This window comes from Danio aesculapii, chromosome 14 (genome assembly GCF_903798145.1).
Source record: "Danio aesculapii chromosome 14, fDanAes4.1, whole genome shotgun sequence".
NCBI lineage: Eukaryota > Metazoa > Chordata > Actinopteri > Cypriniformes > Danionidae > Danio > Danio aesculapii.
The window spans coordinates 51,537,069-51,555,051 of record NC_079448.1 but is presented as its reverse complement, the minus strand read 5'-3'; the positions used below and the strand labels follow the sequence as shown (position 1 = coordinate 51,555,051).

At 35.4% G+C, this 17,983-nt stretch overlaps 1 protein-coding gene across 2 annotated transcripts in view; it reads right to left on the bottom strand.

Moving 5' to 3' along the window:
* Positions 1–14,512, bottom strand: part of anxa6 (annexin A6) — a 63,394-nt gene extending 48,882 nt beyond the window's left edge. For both annotated transcript variants that reach the window (XM_056471918.1, XM_056471919.1), the window contains exons 1-5: positions 14,408–14,512; positions 11,450–11,501; positions 4,514–4,598; positions 3,939–4,033; positions 3,756–3,869 (exon numbers count right to left, since the gene is read on the bottom strand). In XM_056471918.1, the coding sequence (XP_056327893.1) occupies positions 3,756–3,869; positions 3,939–4,033; positions 4,514–4,598; positions 11,450–11,458 (303 nt within the window). In that variant the 5' untranslated portion in view covers positions 11,459–11,501; positions 14,408–14,512. The remainder of the gene's footprint in view (positions 1–3,755; positions 3,870–3,938; positions 4,034–4,513; positions 4,599–11,449; positions 11,502–14,407) is intronic.
* Positions 14,513–17,983: the final 3,471 nt, after the last annotated feature.

Sequence of the window (17,983 nt, the reverse complement as noted above, 5' to 3'; positions counted from 1 at the left end):
ATGCTGTCCCGGGAGAGAACCCTGAGCTCGGAGATAGGTGAGCCCAGGGCTCCCGCCTGGTCCATAGAGCATATGCGGGGAGTACGAGATCAGGTGGTTCTCGAGAGCTCCCCGTGGTAAGAGGTAGAAAGGAGGAGGAGATGGGGTGGATGGGGGGTTTCTTCGGAAAACGAAGATAAGAGAGTAGTTCTACCTAGGCTACTTATAGTGAGTTGGGGTTAATCTGATTGGCTAACTAGTGAATGTAGATGAGTGGCCAGCTGCAGTCAATCATATCACGTGCTCCTCTCGAAATTAGTTTGAAAACTTCACTTAAAAATCAACACAATCTCAAAGCAATTCGTAGCTTATTGATTTAGTGGTTAATTTGTTTGAATTCGCATGATCTAATTTGCACAGTTTAGTAGGATTTGCTCATCCCCCAATCACGGTTGACTTTAGGGGTGGGGTTGGATGCCACGCCTCCTTTTAAAACCAAACAATTTGTACGAATTAGCCACTAAACTGACAAAACGTAAAATACTTACGTTTTCTCGTGAGATCAGGCTGGTAAAATCACTATTATAAGAACTGAACACTCAAAATCAGAATTCTGCCATCATTTATTTACCCTTATAATTCCTCTAATGGCTTTATTACGACTTCTGCAGGTACCTTCTCATAGTATGGAAAAAAACACTATGGAAGTCAATGGGACGCATTCTTCAAAATATCTTCTTTTGTGTTAAAGAAATCCATTCAGGTTTGCAATAACACGAAGGTGAAGAAATGATGAGAGAATGAGGAGTTAATCGCCTTTTTTCAGAGTCCAAACTAAGCAGTGTTGGTTAAATATTATAATTAATAATATATTTGTTTTTAATTTGGAGTTAGGCAGACTTTTCTCCTATATTAGTGGCTGAACTCAATGTGATTTTTAGCAACCATAACAACAGTCAAATTAATCTCACTCCCAGAGGAATGGACAGAATCAAAACATCATTATTTCATAATTAAGGAAAATCACTTACCGATTCCTAATGGTAGCAACGGCAAAACAAAAACATGCAGTAAATAACAAGCTGATCTTGTAATATCGTGATTGCATGACCTTTTAAAACCCTTTACGACCTTCAGGTTTTACTCATTCGATTTAATCATGTACAATACAATCAAATTTAGTATGATCACTTATTCTGACCTGTATTCAAATCTATAAAGGAATAAGTGTGCTGCTTTTTACAATGATGTCAACAAGTCATTATTCCACCAATAACTATTTATTTCAACAAAACTGAAACATTTATGTAGACACTTTGCTTTTAATATATTTTCTTTTTGCACTTCAAATTACTTTTTTGTGTTGGGTCAAATATGGATAAACCAATGTTGGGTTTGTTTTTAAAATAAAAAAAGTATTCAATTATTTAACCTAACTGTTTGATTTGTGAGCGACATGGTGGCTCAGTGGTTAGCACTGTCACCTAGCAGCAAGAAAGTCACTGGTTCGAGTCCCAGCTGGGCTAGTTGGCGTGTCCGAGTTTGCATGTTTTCCCCATGTTGGCTTGACTTTCCTCCGGGTGCTCTGGTTTCCCCCACAGTCTAAGCATATGCATTATACAGTAGGTGAATTGATAAACTAAATTGGCCGTAGTGTATGAGTGTGTGTGTGTTTGTGTGTGAATGAGTATGTAAGGGGGTTTCCCAGTACTGGGTTGCAGCTGGAAGAGCATCTGCTGTGTAAAACATATGCTGGATAAGTTGGCGGTTCATTCCGCTGTGGCGACCCCTGATGACTAAAGGGACTAAGACAAAGAAAAATGAATGAATGAATAAATGTTTGATTTGTCCATATTTGACCCAATGTTGGCTTAGTAATATTTAGAGAGCATATTAAGAAACAGTATTTATTTAATATTCCAAAAAAATATAACATCCATCAGTCTGAATGTATAATCTGTTTAATCCATGCATGATTTAATGGTACACAAAAATTCTGGGTTGTTTTGACCCAATGTTTGGTCAAATATGGACAAACTCAACATTGGGTTCATTTTAAAATACAATTTTAATTATATTTGTTAAACCAACTGTTGTGTTTGTCCATATTTGCTTCAGCGTTGGGTTAAAACAACCCAGTGTACCAATGGTACACTCTAAAACATGCTGGGTTGTTTTAACCCTAAGTTGGGTCAAATATGGACAAACCCAATGTTGGTTTAAATTTTCAACTAAAAAAGTCATTAAATCTTTTTAACCTTACTGTTTGGTATTGTTCATATTTGACCCAATGTTGGTTTAATACAACCCAGGATATTTGGAGTGTATATTTAAAAAACAGTATTTATTTAATATTCCCTAAAATATAACATGCAACAAAAATCTGTTCAATCCATGATTTAATGGTACACTAAAAAATGCTGGGTTGTTTTAACCCAATATTGGGTCAAATATGGACAAACCAAATGTTTGGTTAATTTTTAAACTAAAATAGTGAATTACTTTTTTTAACCTGTTTGGTTTGTGCATATTTGACCCAATGTTAGTTTAATACAACCCAGAATATTTAGAGTGCACATTAACAACCAATATTTATGTATTATTCCAAAAAAAATTGCATGCACCACAAACAAATGCATCATAATTCTTCAATCTGAATGTATAATCTGTTCAATCCATGCATGATTCAGTGGTACACTCTATAAAATGCTGGCTTGTTTTAACTTAATGTTGGGTAAAATACCTGTATGGACAAACCTAATGTTGGGTTAATTTCTTTAATTAAAAAGTGTATTACATTTTTTAAGCCTAACTGTTTAGTTTGTCAATATTTGACCCAATGTTGGTCCAATACAACCCAGAATATTTAGAGTGTACATTAACAACCAATATTTATTTATTATTCCAAAAAATATAACATTAAGCAAAACTACATCATAACTCTTCAATCTGAATTCATAATCTGGTCAACCCATGCATGATTTATTAGTACACTCTAAAAATGCTGGGTTGTTTTAACCCAATATTGAGTTTGGTCTTGGTTTGAGTTGGTTTGATTTTTAAACTAAAAATGTAATACATTTTTTTTTATCTGTTTGGTTTGTCCATATTTGACCCAATGTTGGTTTAATACAACCCAGCATATTTAGAGTGCACATTAACAACAACTATTTATTTATTATTCAAATATATATATATATAAAACATTAAACAAAATTGCATCATAATTCTTTAATCTGAATGCCTCATCTGTTCAATCCATGCATGATTTATTATTACACTCTAAATAATTCTGGGTTGTTTTGACCCAATGTTGGGTCAAATATGGACAAATCCAATGTTTAGTAAATTTTTTAAATAAATATTGTTTTACATTTTTAACATAATTGTTGGTATTGTCCATCTTTGACCCAATGTTAGCTTAATTCAACCCAGAATATTAAGAGTGCATATTAACATATTTATATAATAGTCCAAAAAAATAACATGCAACAAAACTGCATCATAACTCTTCAATCTGAATGTATAATCTGCTCAATCTATGCATGATTTAATGGTACACTAAAAATGCTGAGTTGTTTTAACCCAATGTTGGGTCAAATATGGAAAACCCCAACATTGTGTTTTAAACTAAAATGTAAATTATATTTGTTAACCCAACTGTTGTGTTTGTCCACGTTTGCTCCAACATTGGGTTAAAACAACCCAGCATTATTTTAGTGAATCTTTCAGCATATTGTAGTGTTATTCTTTCTTATATATTTACATTTTTATACCTTGATGGCATCTTTGATTTCTTTGGCATCGTGGTAAGCAGGAGGCCTCATCAAACCCACGATCAGACGCTCAAACTTCCCTGTCAGCTCATATTTCAGATCATCGATTAAATCCTACAAAAGGGATGTATTTTTAATAAAGCACATGTTGTACTATTAGACTTGCTGGTGTTCTTCCTGTACCTTGCCATATTGTGATTTGTATGCGCTGCGGATCTCCTGCCTCTGAGCGCTGCTTCGTGAGGTAATCAGGTCTAAAATGGCCTCTTTGTCACTTCCTGCAAATAAAAACAATATATGATGATTTTACTTATTAATGGAAATATATGGGAACAGCTTTGTGCCAAATAAAATCAACAAAACTAACATATACACTGATAAATGAGAAGTCCCTTAGGGAAAAAAGTGAAATGTTTATTTTGCTAGCACATGTTGTTATTCTTTAGGTGAACAATGACTCCATGCAAGTTATTCCACTTTAAAAAAAACTCTTTGTTTTTGTAATCTTCAATCAAAGTCTTTTAACAAAAATAAATCCAAAAAATAAGTCCATATTAGTGTGCTACTGTAGGGAATAGTGAATAAGGGTATAGGGGGCGATTTCAGATACAGCCATTGGCCTCCATTTTAACAATGTAAGAGCATTTTGTAACTCAAACTAATATGTAATATTTTGGTTTCTATTTGCTGAAGTTTTGCTTTATTTGGCATATAATCTAATCTCATCCAAATATCCCAGCAGCCAATGGTTTACTTACCGAAGCCTTTCATGGCATTATAAAGAGCCTCTGCATCACTGCCTGCGTCAAAGTCAGGGTGATCCACAACTGTACCTCTGAACTCCTACAAACACAGATTAAACATGTTTAGATGCTGTTTTTATAGAGCAGTGAAAGTGAGCTGCATGGTGAATCTTCTCAATTCATTCATGAACACAGAAAATTATTTAATTACTGCCGTTAAATAAACTCCCTTTCATTGAAGTTCTTCACTGCAATAATCCAAACATCCTTAAAACAAGAGATCGCTTCACTCTGTAAGCACTCTATAAGCATGTTGATAATGTTAGAGTGTCCAAAATAAAAATGAACATCACTTTACTGTTTTTTTCCAATCAGCTAATACTAAATTGTGCATTTATTTTAAGATGTAATGTACATTTTGATGATATTAATAATAAGTATTGCAGTTTTAATTCCAGTAATTTAAAGTAAATTCTGCAAGCTTCTAGTGTTTTGTCATTCTTATTAAATGTTTATGTTGTTTTTGGTACATTTTAGTTTTAGTCATTTTCATTCACATATTTTAAACCGGCCACTTTATTAGGTACACCTTACTAGTACCGGGTTGGACCCCTTTTGCCTTCAGAACTGCCTTAATCCTTCGTGGGATAGATTCAACAAGGTACTGGAAATATTCCTCAGAGATTTTGCTCCATTTTGACATGATAGCATCACACAGTTGCTGCAGATCCATGATGGGAATCTCCTGTTCCTCCACATCCCAAAGGTGCTCTATTGGATTGAGATCTGGTGATTGTGGAGGTCATTTGAATGCAGTGAACTCATTGTCATGTTCAAGAAACCAGTCTGAGATGATTCTTGCTTTATGACATGGTGTGTTATTCTGCTGGAAGTAGCCATCAGAAGATGAGTACACTGTGGTCATAAAGGCATGGACATGGTCAGCAAGAATACTCAGGTAGGCCGTGGCGTTGACACGATGCTCAATTGGTCCTAATAGACCCGAAGTGTGCCAAGAAAATATCCCCCACACCATTACACCACCACCACCAGCCTGAACCGTTGATACAAGGGAGGATGGATCTATGCTGTCATGTTGTTGATGTCAAATTCTGACCCGACCATCTGAATGTGGCAGCAGAAATGGAGACTCATCAGACCAGGCAACGTTTCTCCAATCTTCTATTGTCCAGTTTTGGTGAGTCTGTGTGAATTGTAGCCTCAGTTTCCTGTTCTTAGCTGACAGGAGTGGCACCCGGTGTGGTCTTCTGCTGCTGTAGCCCATCCGCCTCAAGGTTGGACGTGTTGTGTGTTCAGAGATGCTCTTCTGCAGACCTCGGTTGTAACGAGTGCTTATTTGAATTACTGTTGCCTTTCTATCAGCTGGAACCAGTCTGGCCATTCTCCTCTGACCTCTGGCATCAACAAGGCATTTGCGCCCACAGAACTGCCGCTCACTGGATATTTTCTCTTTTTCGGACCATTGTCTGTAAACCCTAGAGATGGTTGTGCGTGAAAATCCCAGTAGATCAGCAGTTTCTGAAATACTCAGATCAGCCCGTCTGGCACCAACAACCATGCCATGTTCAAAGTCACTTAAATCCCCTTTCATCCCCATTCTGATGCTCGGTTTGAACTGCAGCAGATCGCCTTGATCATGTCTACATGCCTAAATGCATTGAGTTGCTGCCATGTAATTGGCTGATTAGAAATTTACATTAACAAGCAGTTGGACAGGTGTACCTAATAAAGTGGCCGGTGAGTGTATATTTCCATGGCAAGCTAGAAAACAATTGCGCACGCACGCATACAGACACACATGCGCGCACACACAAACACACACACACACACACACAGAGGTCCGACAGCTGTCAGCTGTCCAGAGGCTGATTGCTGGTGTAATGTTTCGTTTTAGGATTGTATAAACACATGTCTCCTGCCCTGCCCAGGCACAACTTCAAATATTTGTTTGAGATTATTATAATACTCTCAATGTTCGTGTACATGCTGTGTATAAAATAGTTTAAAAGGTTAAGGTATGAGTAGGGTATGAGTATGTGTTTGTGTGTGTGTGTTTGTGTGTTTATCTGTATGTGCATGCACATGTGTTTTAGTATGTCTGTATATGTGTATAAGTGTGTGTATGAGTGTGTGTGTATGTGCATGTTTGTGCGTGTGTGTTATGTTCAGCAGCCAATGTGTGTGACAGAGAGCGACAGAAAGCCTGAAATGTCTGTAACCTTACACCCCGAGCCCTCCTGAATCTACAGCGTGTGTGTTTCTCCCCCTCACACTGACAGCGAACACACACACTACATGACTCTGCATTTTCACAACTCTGGCTTTTCTGCACTCATTCCTCTTTCTCGGGCTACTATGGCATGCTTTAGTGTAACAGAGCAGAGATCCTCTCGTCTTCATTCTGCTAATGTCACTCATCAACACAGCAGCTGAGCTTCTGCAGAAACAGAGCCTTAGCAACACGAGCTGCACAAGCAAGCACACACACACACACACACACACACACACACACACACACGCACACACACACACACGCACACACACATACACGCACACACACACACACGCACACACACACACACACACACACACACACGCACACACACACACACCAGGCTCACTCAGATAAAACACACATCCTACAGTGTAAAGACTTTCAGGAAATATATAAACAAGATTACTGTGCAAACACTGTAGTTTAATTACAGAAGCAAGAAATTAGTGCAATGTATCGTAAAATAGGTTAACATCAAGCAGAAACCTCCCGCTCTCCCTCGTGAAGCAAATCCGGAAGTAACTGAAACTGCAATTAACCGTGATCTTGCTAGTCCTGGCTCCATAATAGAGCAGATTTCTATTGAGCTCACTGTTAAAATGGCCAACATTACAGCAGAAATAAGGTGTTTACAGCATACCTGCAAACATTTGATTTTGAAAATCCGGGAGGCGGGGGGATGGGGGCTATTGGGGGGGGGGGGGGTGAGGCAGAGGCGGATAAGTGGGAATGTGTAGGTGCCGTGCAGAGAGTGGCATGCTGGAAATTACGAAAAGTGGGTGGGGGGTGGGGGTTTGGGGTGGTTATGCACCAGGTTTCAGGCACCCGCCCGCTGCGATCGGACATTACACCAATGTTGGCGCTCCGGGGGTGCACCGTTTAAAATCCAGGAGTTTGTTAAATTCCGGGAGTTTTCCGGGAGACAGAACATTCATATCTTTTCCAGTCTATGGTTAACATACTATATAAATTCAATTAAATAAATAATATATACATATATTTACACACACACATATATATATATATATATATAATACAGTTGAAAACAAAACTATTAGGACTTTTATGAAATTTGAAATATTCATAAGTTTAAAGAAATGTTTATTGTTTTTCTTATTATATTTTTCTTCTGGAGACGGTCTTATTTCTTTTAGCTTGGCTTGAATAAATTATTATTATTTTCTTTTCATTTAAAACTACTAAAGTCAACATTATTAGGAATTGTTGAGAAATGCTTTTTTTAATTGGTTAAAGAACACATGACTATTTGGTTTTACTGTTACCATCCAAACTAGACCAAAAAGAGAAGTATTGTCACTTTTATTGATCTATTTTTTATATAGAAATAAAAGGGGAAAGGTCTATTATGTTTCTCAGTAACATTTAAAATGGGACAGAAGCAAAACTTTTGAAAATGTTAAATTAAACAATGTATATATGGAAATTATTTTGAATATAATTAGTTATAATAAGTATTATATTAGTATTAGTATTATAATAATTATAATAATTAGTATTATAATAAGTAACAATTGAAACAAAGTGAAGAGTAAATAGTGACAGAACTTTTAGTTTTGGGTGAACTGTCCCTTTAAAAGAGTATAATTTGAGGTAATAATAATAATAATAATAATCATAATAGTAATAATAATAATAATAATAATTCCTCACATTTATATAGTGCTTTTCTGGACGCTCAAAGCACTTTACACATTGGGGGGAATCTCCACATTACAGCATCCACCTGGATGACGCGACGGCAGCATTATTGCACCGGACCACACCACACACCAGCTGATTGGTGGAGAGGAGACAGAGTGATGAAGCCAATTATGATATGGGGATGGTTCGGAGGCCATGATAGACAGAGGCTAGTGGGCAAATTTGGCCAGGATGCCGGGGTTAAACCTCTACATTTTCTCGAAGGACATCCTGGGATTTTTAACAACCACAGAGAGTCAGGACCTCGGTTTAACATCTCATCCGAAAGACGGCGCTGACTGAGCAGTAAAGAGTACTCATCAATACTGGGGCGTTAAGACCCACACATACCACAGGTTGAGCGCCCCCTGCTTGTTTCACTAACACCACTTCCGGCAGCAACCTAGCTTTCCCATGTGGTCTCCCATCCAGGTACTGACCAGGCTCAGCCCTGCTTAGCTTCAGTGGGCGACCATATGAGAGTTGCTGATTTTCATTTTAGCAGCAACCCTTTTTTTTAATCGAACAACAGTTGAGATATTATTCATGCACACAGCTCAAACAAGCTGTTATCCTCTATTATATTACTTATTATTATTATTCTTATTGTTTACCAAACCACATATAAATAATGCTTTATTTACAGGCACCACTAATACGTTTATTAAAGCATTACTGTGGTTCAATAAAGGGTCTGCTGCTGAAATGAAAATGAAACCAAAACTGAGAACGCTGTCTGCTGATCCACCACAGGCCTATTGTGGAGTTTCTCTGCAGATCTAAGTTTTTAATGAGCTATTCATTGAACTCTGAGATTGCATAAAGAAAACTCTGACATCCTACACGGCCTGAACCACAACAGATGGAAAATGAGATGAGAAAGCAGACAGAGGTCCTCTCTGCAGTCACTTGTTCTACATGCTACATGAGCAAATGCAATATTTAGGTCAAGATCAAATTGTAAGCATGGCATGCAGTTAAAGACAAAAATATTCACCCTCCTGGGAATTTAGCTTTATTTCAAAAATACTTCCCAAATGAGGTTTAACTGAGCAAGGAATTTTTCACAGTATTTCCTGTTATATTTTTTCTTCTGGAGAAAGTATTATTTGTTTTATTTCAGCTAGAACAACAAATACGTTTTTATTTTTTTTAAAACCATTTTAAGGTCAATATTATTATGCAATTTGTTTTCAGTTTTCTACAGAACAAAGCACTGTTATACAATAACTTGCCTAATTAACCTAGTTAAGCCTTTAAATGTCACTTTAAGCTGAATAGAAGAAAAATATCTAGTCAAATATTATTTACTGTCATCATGGCAAAGATGAAATAAATCAGTTATTAGAGATGAGTTATTAAAACTATTATGATTAGAAATGTGTTGGAAAAATCTCTCCGTTAAACATTACACACACATACAGAGAAACAAAACTATGCAAAACAGCTTTGTTACAAAGATATTTAAATTGATATATAATTAGTATCATACATGAGCAATTCCATGCAAATGTCAACCTTGCCATGAAAATTAGGTTTTCGCCAAAATAGCAAAACTTTTTCAGGGTTTTTTGTGTCGGTGTATATTTTACAGTGCTTTAAAAATACTCAAAAATGCATCTGTCAATGTTTTCAAACAATTATATTTGATTTACCAAAGTCACACAAGTGGCAATTTCACATCCGTCACATCCATAACAGAGAGATGTCACATCCATAACGAAGCTTTTCCCTCATAAATGCAAAAATGTCAAATCAAATGAAGTCATTCATGTTTGTTCTTTAGTGATCCAACTCTTCTCCTTTTCATTAGCATCGTTTCTTTTGGGTTGTGCAGTTTAACTCACAGAATTTCTACAAAGTATGTCATATACTGCAAACTTGCAGACTTTTTTGTCACATCCATAACGCATGATTATTTCCCTCATTTAAAATGTAAAAAATGTTTACAGATTGATATTTTACTGCTCCCACAACTCTGTGACTAGTTGTTTTGAAAAATATAAAATGTTTCAAAATAATGTTAACATATACTTACTCTGTCAATTTATGTTTTGGGATTTAACTGCCGATGTCACATCCATAACGCTGGAATTGCTCATATATATATATATATATATATATATATATATATATATATATATATATATATATATATATATATATATATATATATATATATATATATATATATATACATACACAGTGGAAGTCAGAATTATTAGCCCCCCTTTGAATTTTTTTTTCTTTTTAAATATTTCCTAAATGAGCAAGAGCAAGGAAATTTTAAATTTAAATTGATAATATTTTTACTTCTGGAAAAAGTCTTATTTGTTTTATTTCAGCTAGAATAAAAGCAGTTTTTAATTTTTTAAACACCATTTTAAGGTCAAAATTATTAGCCCCTTTCAGCTATATATTTTTTTCAATAGACTACAGAACAAACCATCGTTATACAATAACTTGCCTAATTACCCTAACCTGCCTAGTTAACCCTTTAAATGTCACTTTAAGCTGTATAGAAGTGTCTTGAAAAATATCTAGTCAAATATTATTTAATGTCATCATGGCAAAGATAAAATAAATCAGTTATTAGAAATGAGTTATTAAAACTATTATGATTAGAAATGTGCTAAAAAAAATCTTCCCTCATTTGGGGGGAAAAATGGGGCCTAATAATTCAGGGGGCTAATAATTCTGACTTCAGCTGTATATGTATATATTGGATGTGATTAATCACAATTCATTTTTGCCCAGCACTAGATATTAGTAATTAGTAAATAAAACCTAAAGAAATGTTCAAAAGTGTGTTTTCTCCATTAAACATCACTGGTGACTTAGCAGTAGTAAATTAGAAATTAGAATAGAACAAGCAATAGTAATTGCAAATAATTGTGTCTTCAACTGGACAATAAATATAGACATTTAGTGTCAATGTGGAAGTTGTTGCTTACTTTGCCCATGTTGGATCAGTTGAGAGTGGACAATGGAATGATAACCTTCAACCTGGAGAGAGAATTAAGAAAACATTCATGTTAATCTTTCCTTTTAACTTGTGTGAGATAAAAAAAAACAAATGCAATGTTTTTTGATGTTCATAATTTCAGTTTCCGAGTCCTTTGTTTATAATTTATTTCTATTACACTGTAATAAAAAGACTTGCTACTTTACCTAAAATGTGAGTAAATCAATTGCTTTAAAAGAGACATGTTAGCTTCACTTAAAAGTCACTGAACCTTGCAACTGTTAAGTTGACAACTTTTATAATTATGCATATTATAGTTTACTAGCTTAATTGAGGCAACAGGTTTACTCACTTTAATAAAGGAAAGTCAACTGATCACTTTAAAATTGATGGGTTTACTCACTTTTATAAAGGAAAGTCAACTAATCTCTTTAAAAGTGATGGGTTTACTAAGTCATTATCTTCTGTTTGCAGTGTAAATGAGTTTAAATGCATTGCTGTTGATGCTACAGTATACATTTTACTATATTTAGTCATACAATAAGAGTCTAATTCTACACTCACCCTAATTGAAGACATTTCTACTCACGAATAAAACGCTAAAAAAAACAAAGTCCTATTTTTTTAGATATTCATTTTAATTTCTGTATCCTTAACAGAAATTATTGAGGAAATTACTAATAAGATAGATAAAAAGGAGAAGGTATGAACGTATCAATGTGTGTGAATGAGTGTGTTTGGATGATTGCCAGTGATGGGTTGCGGCTGGAAGGGCATCTGCTGCTGGAAAGTTGGCGGATCATTCCGCTGTGTTGACCCCAGATTAAAAGGACTAAGCCGAAGAGAAAATGAATTAATCAATTAAATAAGTTGAAGTAATAGACGAATGAGGTGTGTGGTAATGGGGTGGGGAAATTATAAGCTTGTGCTTCATCCTGCTCCATTTTCGACCATGTTGAAAGTATTTTTTGTTAAAGAATTTTTGTGTATGATGTTTCTCTTTGAAAATAAATAAATCAAATCAAATCCTTGTTTACAAGTTATGTCTATTACACTGTGAAAGATTAAAGACCTATCTGTTCAGTAAAGCATACACTTAGTGCACCACTTAGCGAGCTTCCACACAGGTTCTGCATCTTGTTGATATACACTGTGAACATCAGCTACGCTAATTATTTTCTTTATTCTCTATTTCCACCTGGGGATACTCTTCTCGAGGCCCTCAGACTATGCAGAGTCACTGATTCGATCCAAGACCAACGACGAGATAATCACAAGGTTTCCATATCCTGGACCAGGCCGTATCCTGAGCAGCTACTGTGATGGTCATGGAAGAGTGGAGAACATGAGACTGATTCCTGTGACGCTTCAGAGACAGACGAGTCTTCGCTGAGGCCAGCTTCCAGCCTCCGCCGCTGAGACTGTAGCTCTGCACAAGACGTTTGGCCAGCGGAGAAATTAAAATGATCGTGCCCAACTGAGTCTGGTTTCTCTCAAGGTTTTTTTTCTTCACTTCCGCTTTTAGTGAAGTTTTTTTTCCCTCTCCGCTGTCGCCACTGGCTTGCATGGTTCGGGATCTGTAGAGCTGCGCATCGTTGGATTTGCTCTTCAGTGTTTGGACTCTCAGTAGTGATTATTAAACCACACTGAACTGAGCTCAACTGAACTGAACTTAAACACTACAAACTGAACTACACTGTTCCTATTTACTATTTACAATGACCTTTTATGTGAAGCTGCTTTGACACAATCTACATTGTATAAGCGCTATACAAATAAAGGTGAATTGAATTGAATTGAAAATGAATAGTTACTTAAAACGTGAGTAAATCCCTTGCCTTAAAAGCAACAAGTTGGCTTTTCTTAAGAAGTCATTATAACTTGGGACTGTTAACAACTTTTCACAATAGAATTTTTACTATTTATTCAAAATCTAAACCTATATTTAGCCTAATTCAAGGCATTTCTACACACTAAAGAATAAAAAGCTGAAGGCAAAGCCACATTTTCCTTATTGAGGTACTCTTGGTTTCTCCCGGTGAACTGCACTATGCTTTCTTTCACTACAGTCTGGCAAATATAAAACAGAGAGGGGCTTTCATTGATGGAAAACCCATCTGCAGTGAACCAATGGAAACTGCATTCTCTGAGTCTGTAATAATGACAAAATTGTGCACTAAACATCAGGAGAACGCAAGCAGTTTCTGCACAATGTCCTGTCAGCATTATTGACTTTGCACTCCAAATCTGTAGACTTGGATTACAAACAAATAGAAATGAAAACACATGCAGTTTTTGGTATTGTTAGAGAGCATGTCATATCAGTAGAGTCCAAAAATAGTCATGTCTCTCTCTCTGTCTGAGTCAGGAATACATCCAAGGTCTGAAAAAGACATTGAGAACGAAAGCAAAGCCCCACCCAAACACCAATACCAAAATTATAATCAAATCAAGTGCAAAATAAACAAAATCCACTCATAGTTTTTGGGATATCATTATAGGCTCAAAAAAGCTAGGTTTATACACATAAAAAAAAGCTAGGTTGTTTTTAAACCCAACATTAAGACAAATATGGACAAACCCAACATTTTAAAAATGTGTTATCTAAATCAATGTATTTTTCTAAATAAAAAAAACTCAATTTTGGGTTCGTCGATGTTTGACCCAACCTTAGGTTGAAACAACCCAGCATTTTTTAGAGTGTATCATAATCCTAACACTCAAAATCATCTTCTCACATTTGAAATCCCCACATTTAATGTCTTTATTTTATAAAACCGAGAAAGTTTTGCAACAGTAGTTAAGAATGTGAATGATATTAAAGTACTAGCATATGAAATGACCATATAAACGCTACAATATGATTCCCAAACCGCCTCAAACCTCGTATTAAATAGATTCAAACTGCTATGAATGTTATTAAAAACCACATAAAACAGCATTTTACCTTAATCTGCGGGCGTGTGGAGCTCAGCTGACGGTGGTCCGCGTTTCTGTCGGGGTCTCGGGGGGAAAAGCGTCCGGATCAGCTGTTCTTCCTGACGCGACGCAAACGCCGTGAAAACGCGACGCAAAGTCCACGCAGGGGATAACCAGCTATGATGTAATGTCGATGACGTGCGAGACGGTCAGCTCTCACAAATTACGTGGGCATAGAGTTACTGTACTAGCCTTTGGTAAAGACACGAGGATCGGTTTCATCTGCAGTGCGCTTCAGGATCTGCATATGCAGCATTTTGGGGGATTCCTGTACAATCCTGCGCTTTTGAGCATCAAAGAAACACATATACAACATTAACATGAAAAATGTTATTAGGTCAATTATTACTATTATTATTATTATTATTATTATTATTATTATTATTATTATTATTAAATAAAAAAGTTGCACGAAAATATATATTTTGTATTTAATTTTAATTAATTTAGTGGATTTGCCCCCCTCATGTCGGTGGCCATGTTGGCGTCACATGATGATCGGTGGTAATTTACACAGATCATACGACTGGTTTAATAAAAATATACTTTTAGTTAGTCTCTTGCTCATATGAAGAATTAAACTTTTCCAGTTCCCCCCAAAGAATATGCCATTGTTTTTGGTGCAATCCCTGATTGTGTCAAATCTGGCCCTAAAGGTTCTTTAGATTCTTTCATTTTTGACAACATAAACCTTTTTGTTGACCAAACTCTTCTCAGTTCTACGTCAAACAAATATATGCACTTAGTTATTAATAGTTCTCGAAGCTCATTACCTGCTTGCATAGGTTTTTGGAATAATATATTTGGTGACTTAGATTTGGAGCAGTTTTGGCTTCTTCGGAAAAAATATTTTTAATAAAGCTGTCGAAGTCTCAATCAAAACCATTCATCATTGCAATAAATACCAAACTTGTTAAATTAAATAAAAACATGTCCCTAAATTCTCATTTTGTACTCAATATGACGAAACGCTAAATCATTTATTTCAGGACTGTATTTACTGTAAAGTGTTTTAGGTTGACTTTTCCAATTTCATAAAATATTCTTATTTCCAAACTTTTGCATATCCTCAAACATTGTGTTCTTTGGTTACTCTCTGAACTTATATCCTTCTCAATGTAAATTTATTATTAATTAATAGCTTTTTCTGACTAAATTTTCCAAAAAACACCTTTTTTATTTTCAGAAAGGATTTTGATTTAGATGTGAACTCCTTAAAATACTCTAACAATTATATTGCATGTAAAACTCGGTGTACATCATTTAAACTTGTTTAATTTGCTGGAATTTTATTCATGTGACCCTTTTTGTCTCTTTGTTCATATTGTATCTTTGTAAATGTTCTTTCTTGCATAATAATAATAATAATAATAATAATAATAATAATAATAATAATAATAAAAGAGCAAAAAATATTCAGAATACATACTCAATTTACATAGATATCTTGTAATAGCCTCTTAGTAGAGTATAAACATAAAAGTAGCTTACTAAGACATCAAGTGCCGATAACAAGTGTCAGTATTATTTCAGAACCGATTAACTAAGAAAGCTGAAAGAAAACACATTGAGGCTCAGTGCATTGCATTTTATTTACATGTTTTCATATGGGATGACTGACTCTTTGTTTACATTTTTTTTAAGAAGTGCATGTCAAGGTAACACTCTGCCAAAGTTACAGCATCAACAAATGTAATAATCCACTATTGTCAATAAAAGGCTCATTTAGAGTTAATTGCTTTTAAATACCGTTAATTATTCATCATTAATTCAATATTTTCCATTTTTGTAGGGTGTACATTTAACACTGTAACGTAAATTCAGAAAACATCCAAAATGAAACGATTCAATAAACCAATAAATATAACAAACATACATTTTAACGACAATAAAGTCTTCATAATCATTCTCTGAATCCAAAAATAATTTTATAAGGTTGTTGTAACTCAGTGTTGGGTCAAATATGGACAAACTCAACTATCTGTGTTTAAAAACAAAGTAATGTAAATTTAATAATAAAAAATAAACCAAATTTTGGTTTGTCCATATTTAACTGAATGTTTGGGTAAAACAACCCATTTTAACCCATTTTAGAGCTGCATCTATTAATATAAATCCAGAAAACCAGAACCTTACATGTGATCCATTAGGTTTTACTGATCAAAAAAGGAACTGATGTCTATAAATGAAACCTGGCATACATTTAAGCATTTTAGTACAATTATTATTGTTTTTATTCAACTTTATCGCCTGGTCTCAGAGACAATGCTTAAGTAAACTAAATACCATGTATGAGCTGTCTTACAGGACGTCATGGGTTTCCTCCAGGTGCTCCAGTTTCTCCCACTAGCCCAAAAACTTGTGGTATATTGTCTATAGTATATGTGTGTGAATGAGTGTGTATGGATGATTCCTAGTGATGGGTTGCAGCTGGAAGGGCATCTGTTGCGTGGAACATGTGCTGGATAAGTTGGCAGTTCATTCCGCTGTGGCGACCCGAGATTAATAAAGGGACTAAGCCGAATCATACTAAGCATATGTTTTACACAGCGGATGCCTTTCCAGCTGTACTGGGTAACACCCATACACACTTATTGACACTCATAGTTCACTACGGCCAATTTTAATCAATTCACCTATAACACGTGTTTGGACTGTGGGGGAAACCGGAGCACCCGGAGGAAACCCACACCAACACGAGGAGAGCATGCAAACTCCACACAGAAATGCCAACTGACCCAGGTGGGACTCAAACCAGTGACCTTCTTGCTGTGAGGCGACAGTGCTAATCACTGAGCTATTGTGTCGCCATTATTATTATTATTATTATTATTATTATTATTATTATATTACCTCCAGAACTGTCTGCGCTCACAATGAGCTTTTTATGACTCCAAAAGCCACTGCATTGCATTCATTGGGTTTCATGTTCTGAGGCACATTTATCAGAGAAAAAAAGACCACAGTGGCTTCTTTGAATGAAAACATAGCCATTGACTTCTACAGTATTTGTTTTTCCTACTATGTTCGTCAATGGTTACAGGTTTTCAGCATTCTTCAAAATATCTTCTTTTGCGTTCAACAGGAAAAAAAGAAACTTATAAAGCTTTAAAAGCAAATGGTGAGTAAATCTACATTTTTGGGTGAACTATCCCTTTTTATCCCTCACAGAGTCTTATGAATCAGCTTTAAGAAGTGTGAGAGTGTATTATAGTGTCCAGCGGCTGGTCATTTCTGGCAAGAGGTTGTGCTATTTTAGTCTGGAATTCAAGATCAGAGGAGCGTATAGTAGAGCTGAACACACACAGAGAGACCGAGAGAGAGTCAAAAGGTTCACTAGTCATTTACAGTAAACCTTTCTCCCTAAAATGATTATGTCATATATAAGATAGTTGATAAAGTTACATAATGACTACTATTATTAATAAGCATTATCCAACATTTGTTTACAGTTTTTGGTTAAACATGATTGGGGTTAAAACATGCATTATTAAATGTTTATCTTTCTATCTTAAAGGTCACCATACACTCAGAAGATGACGTT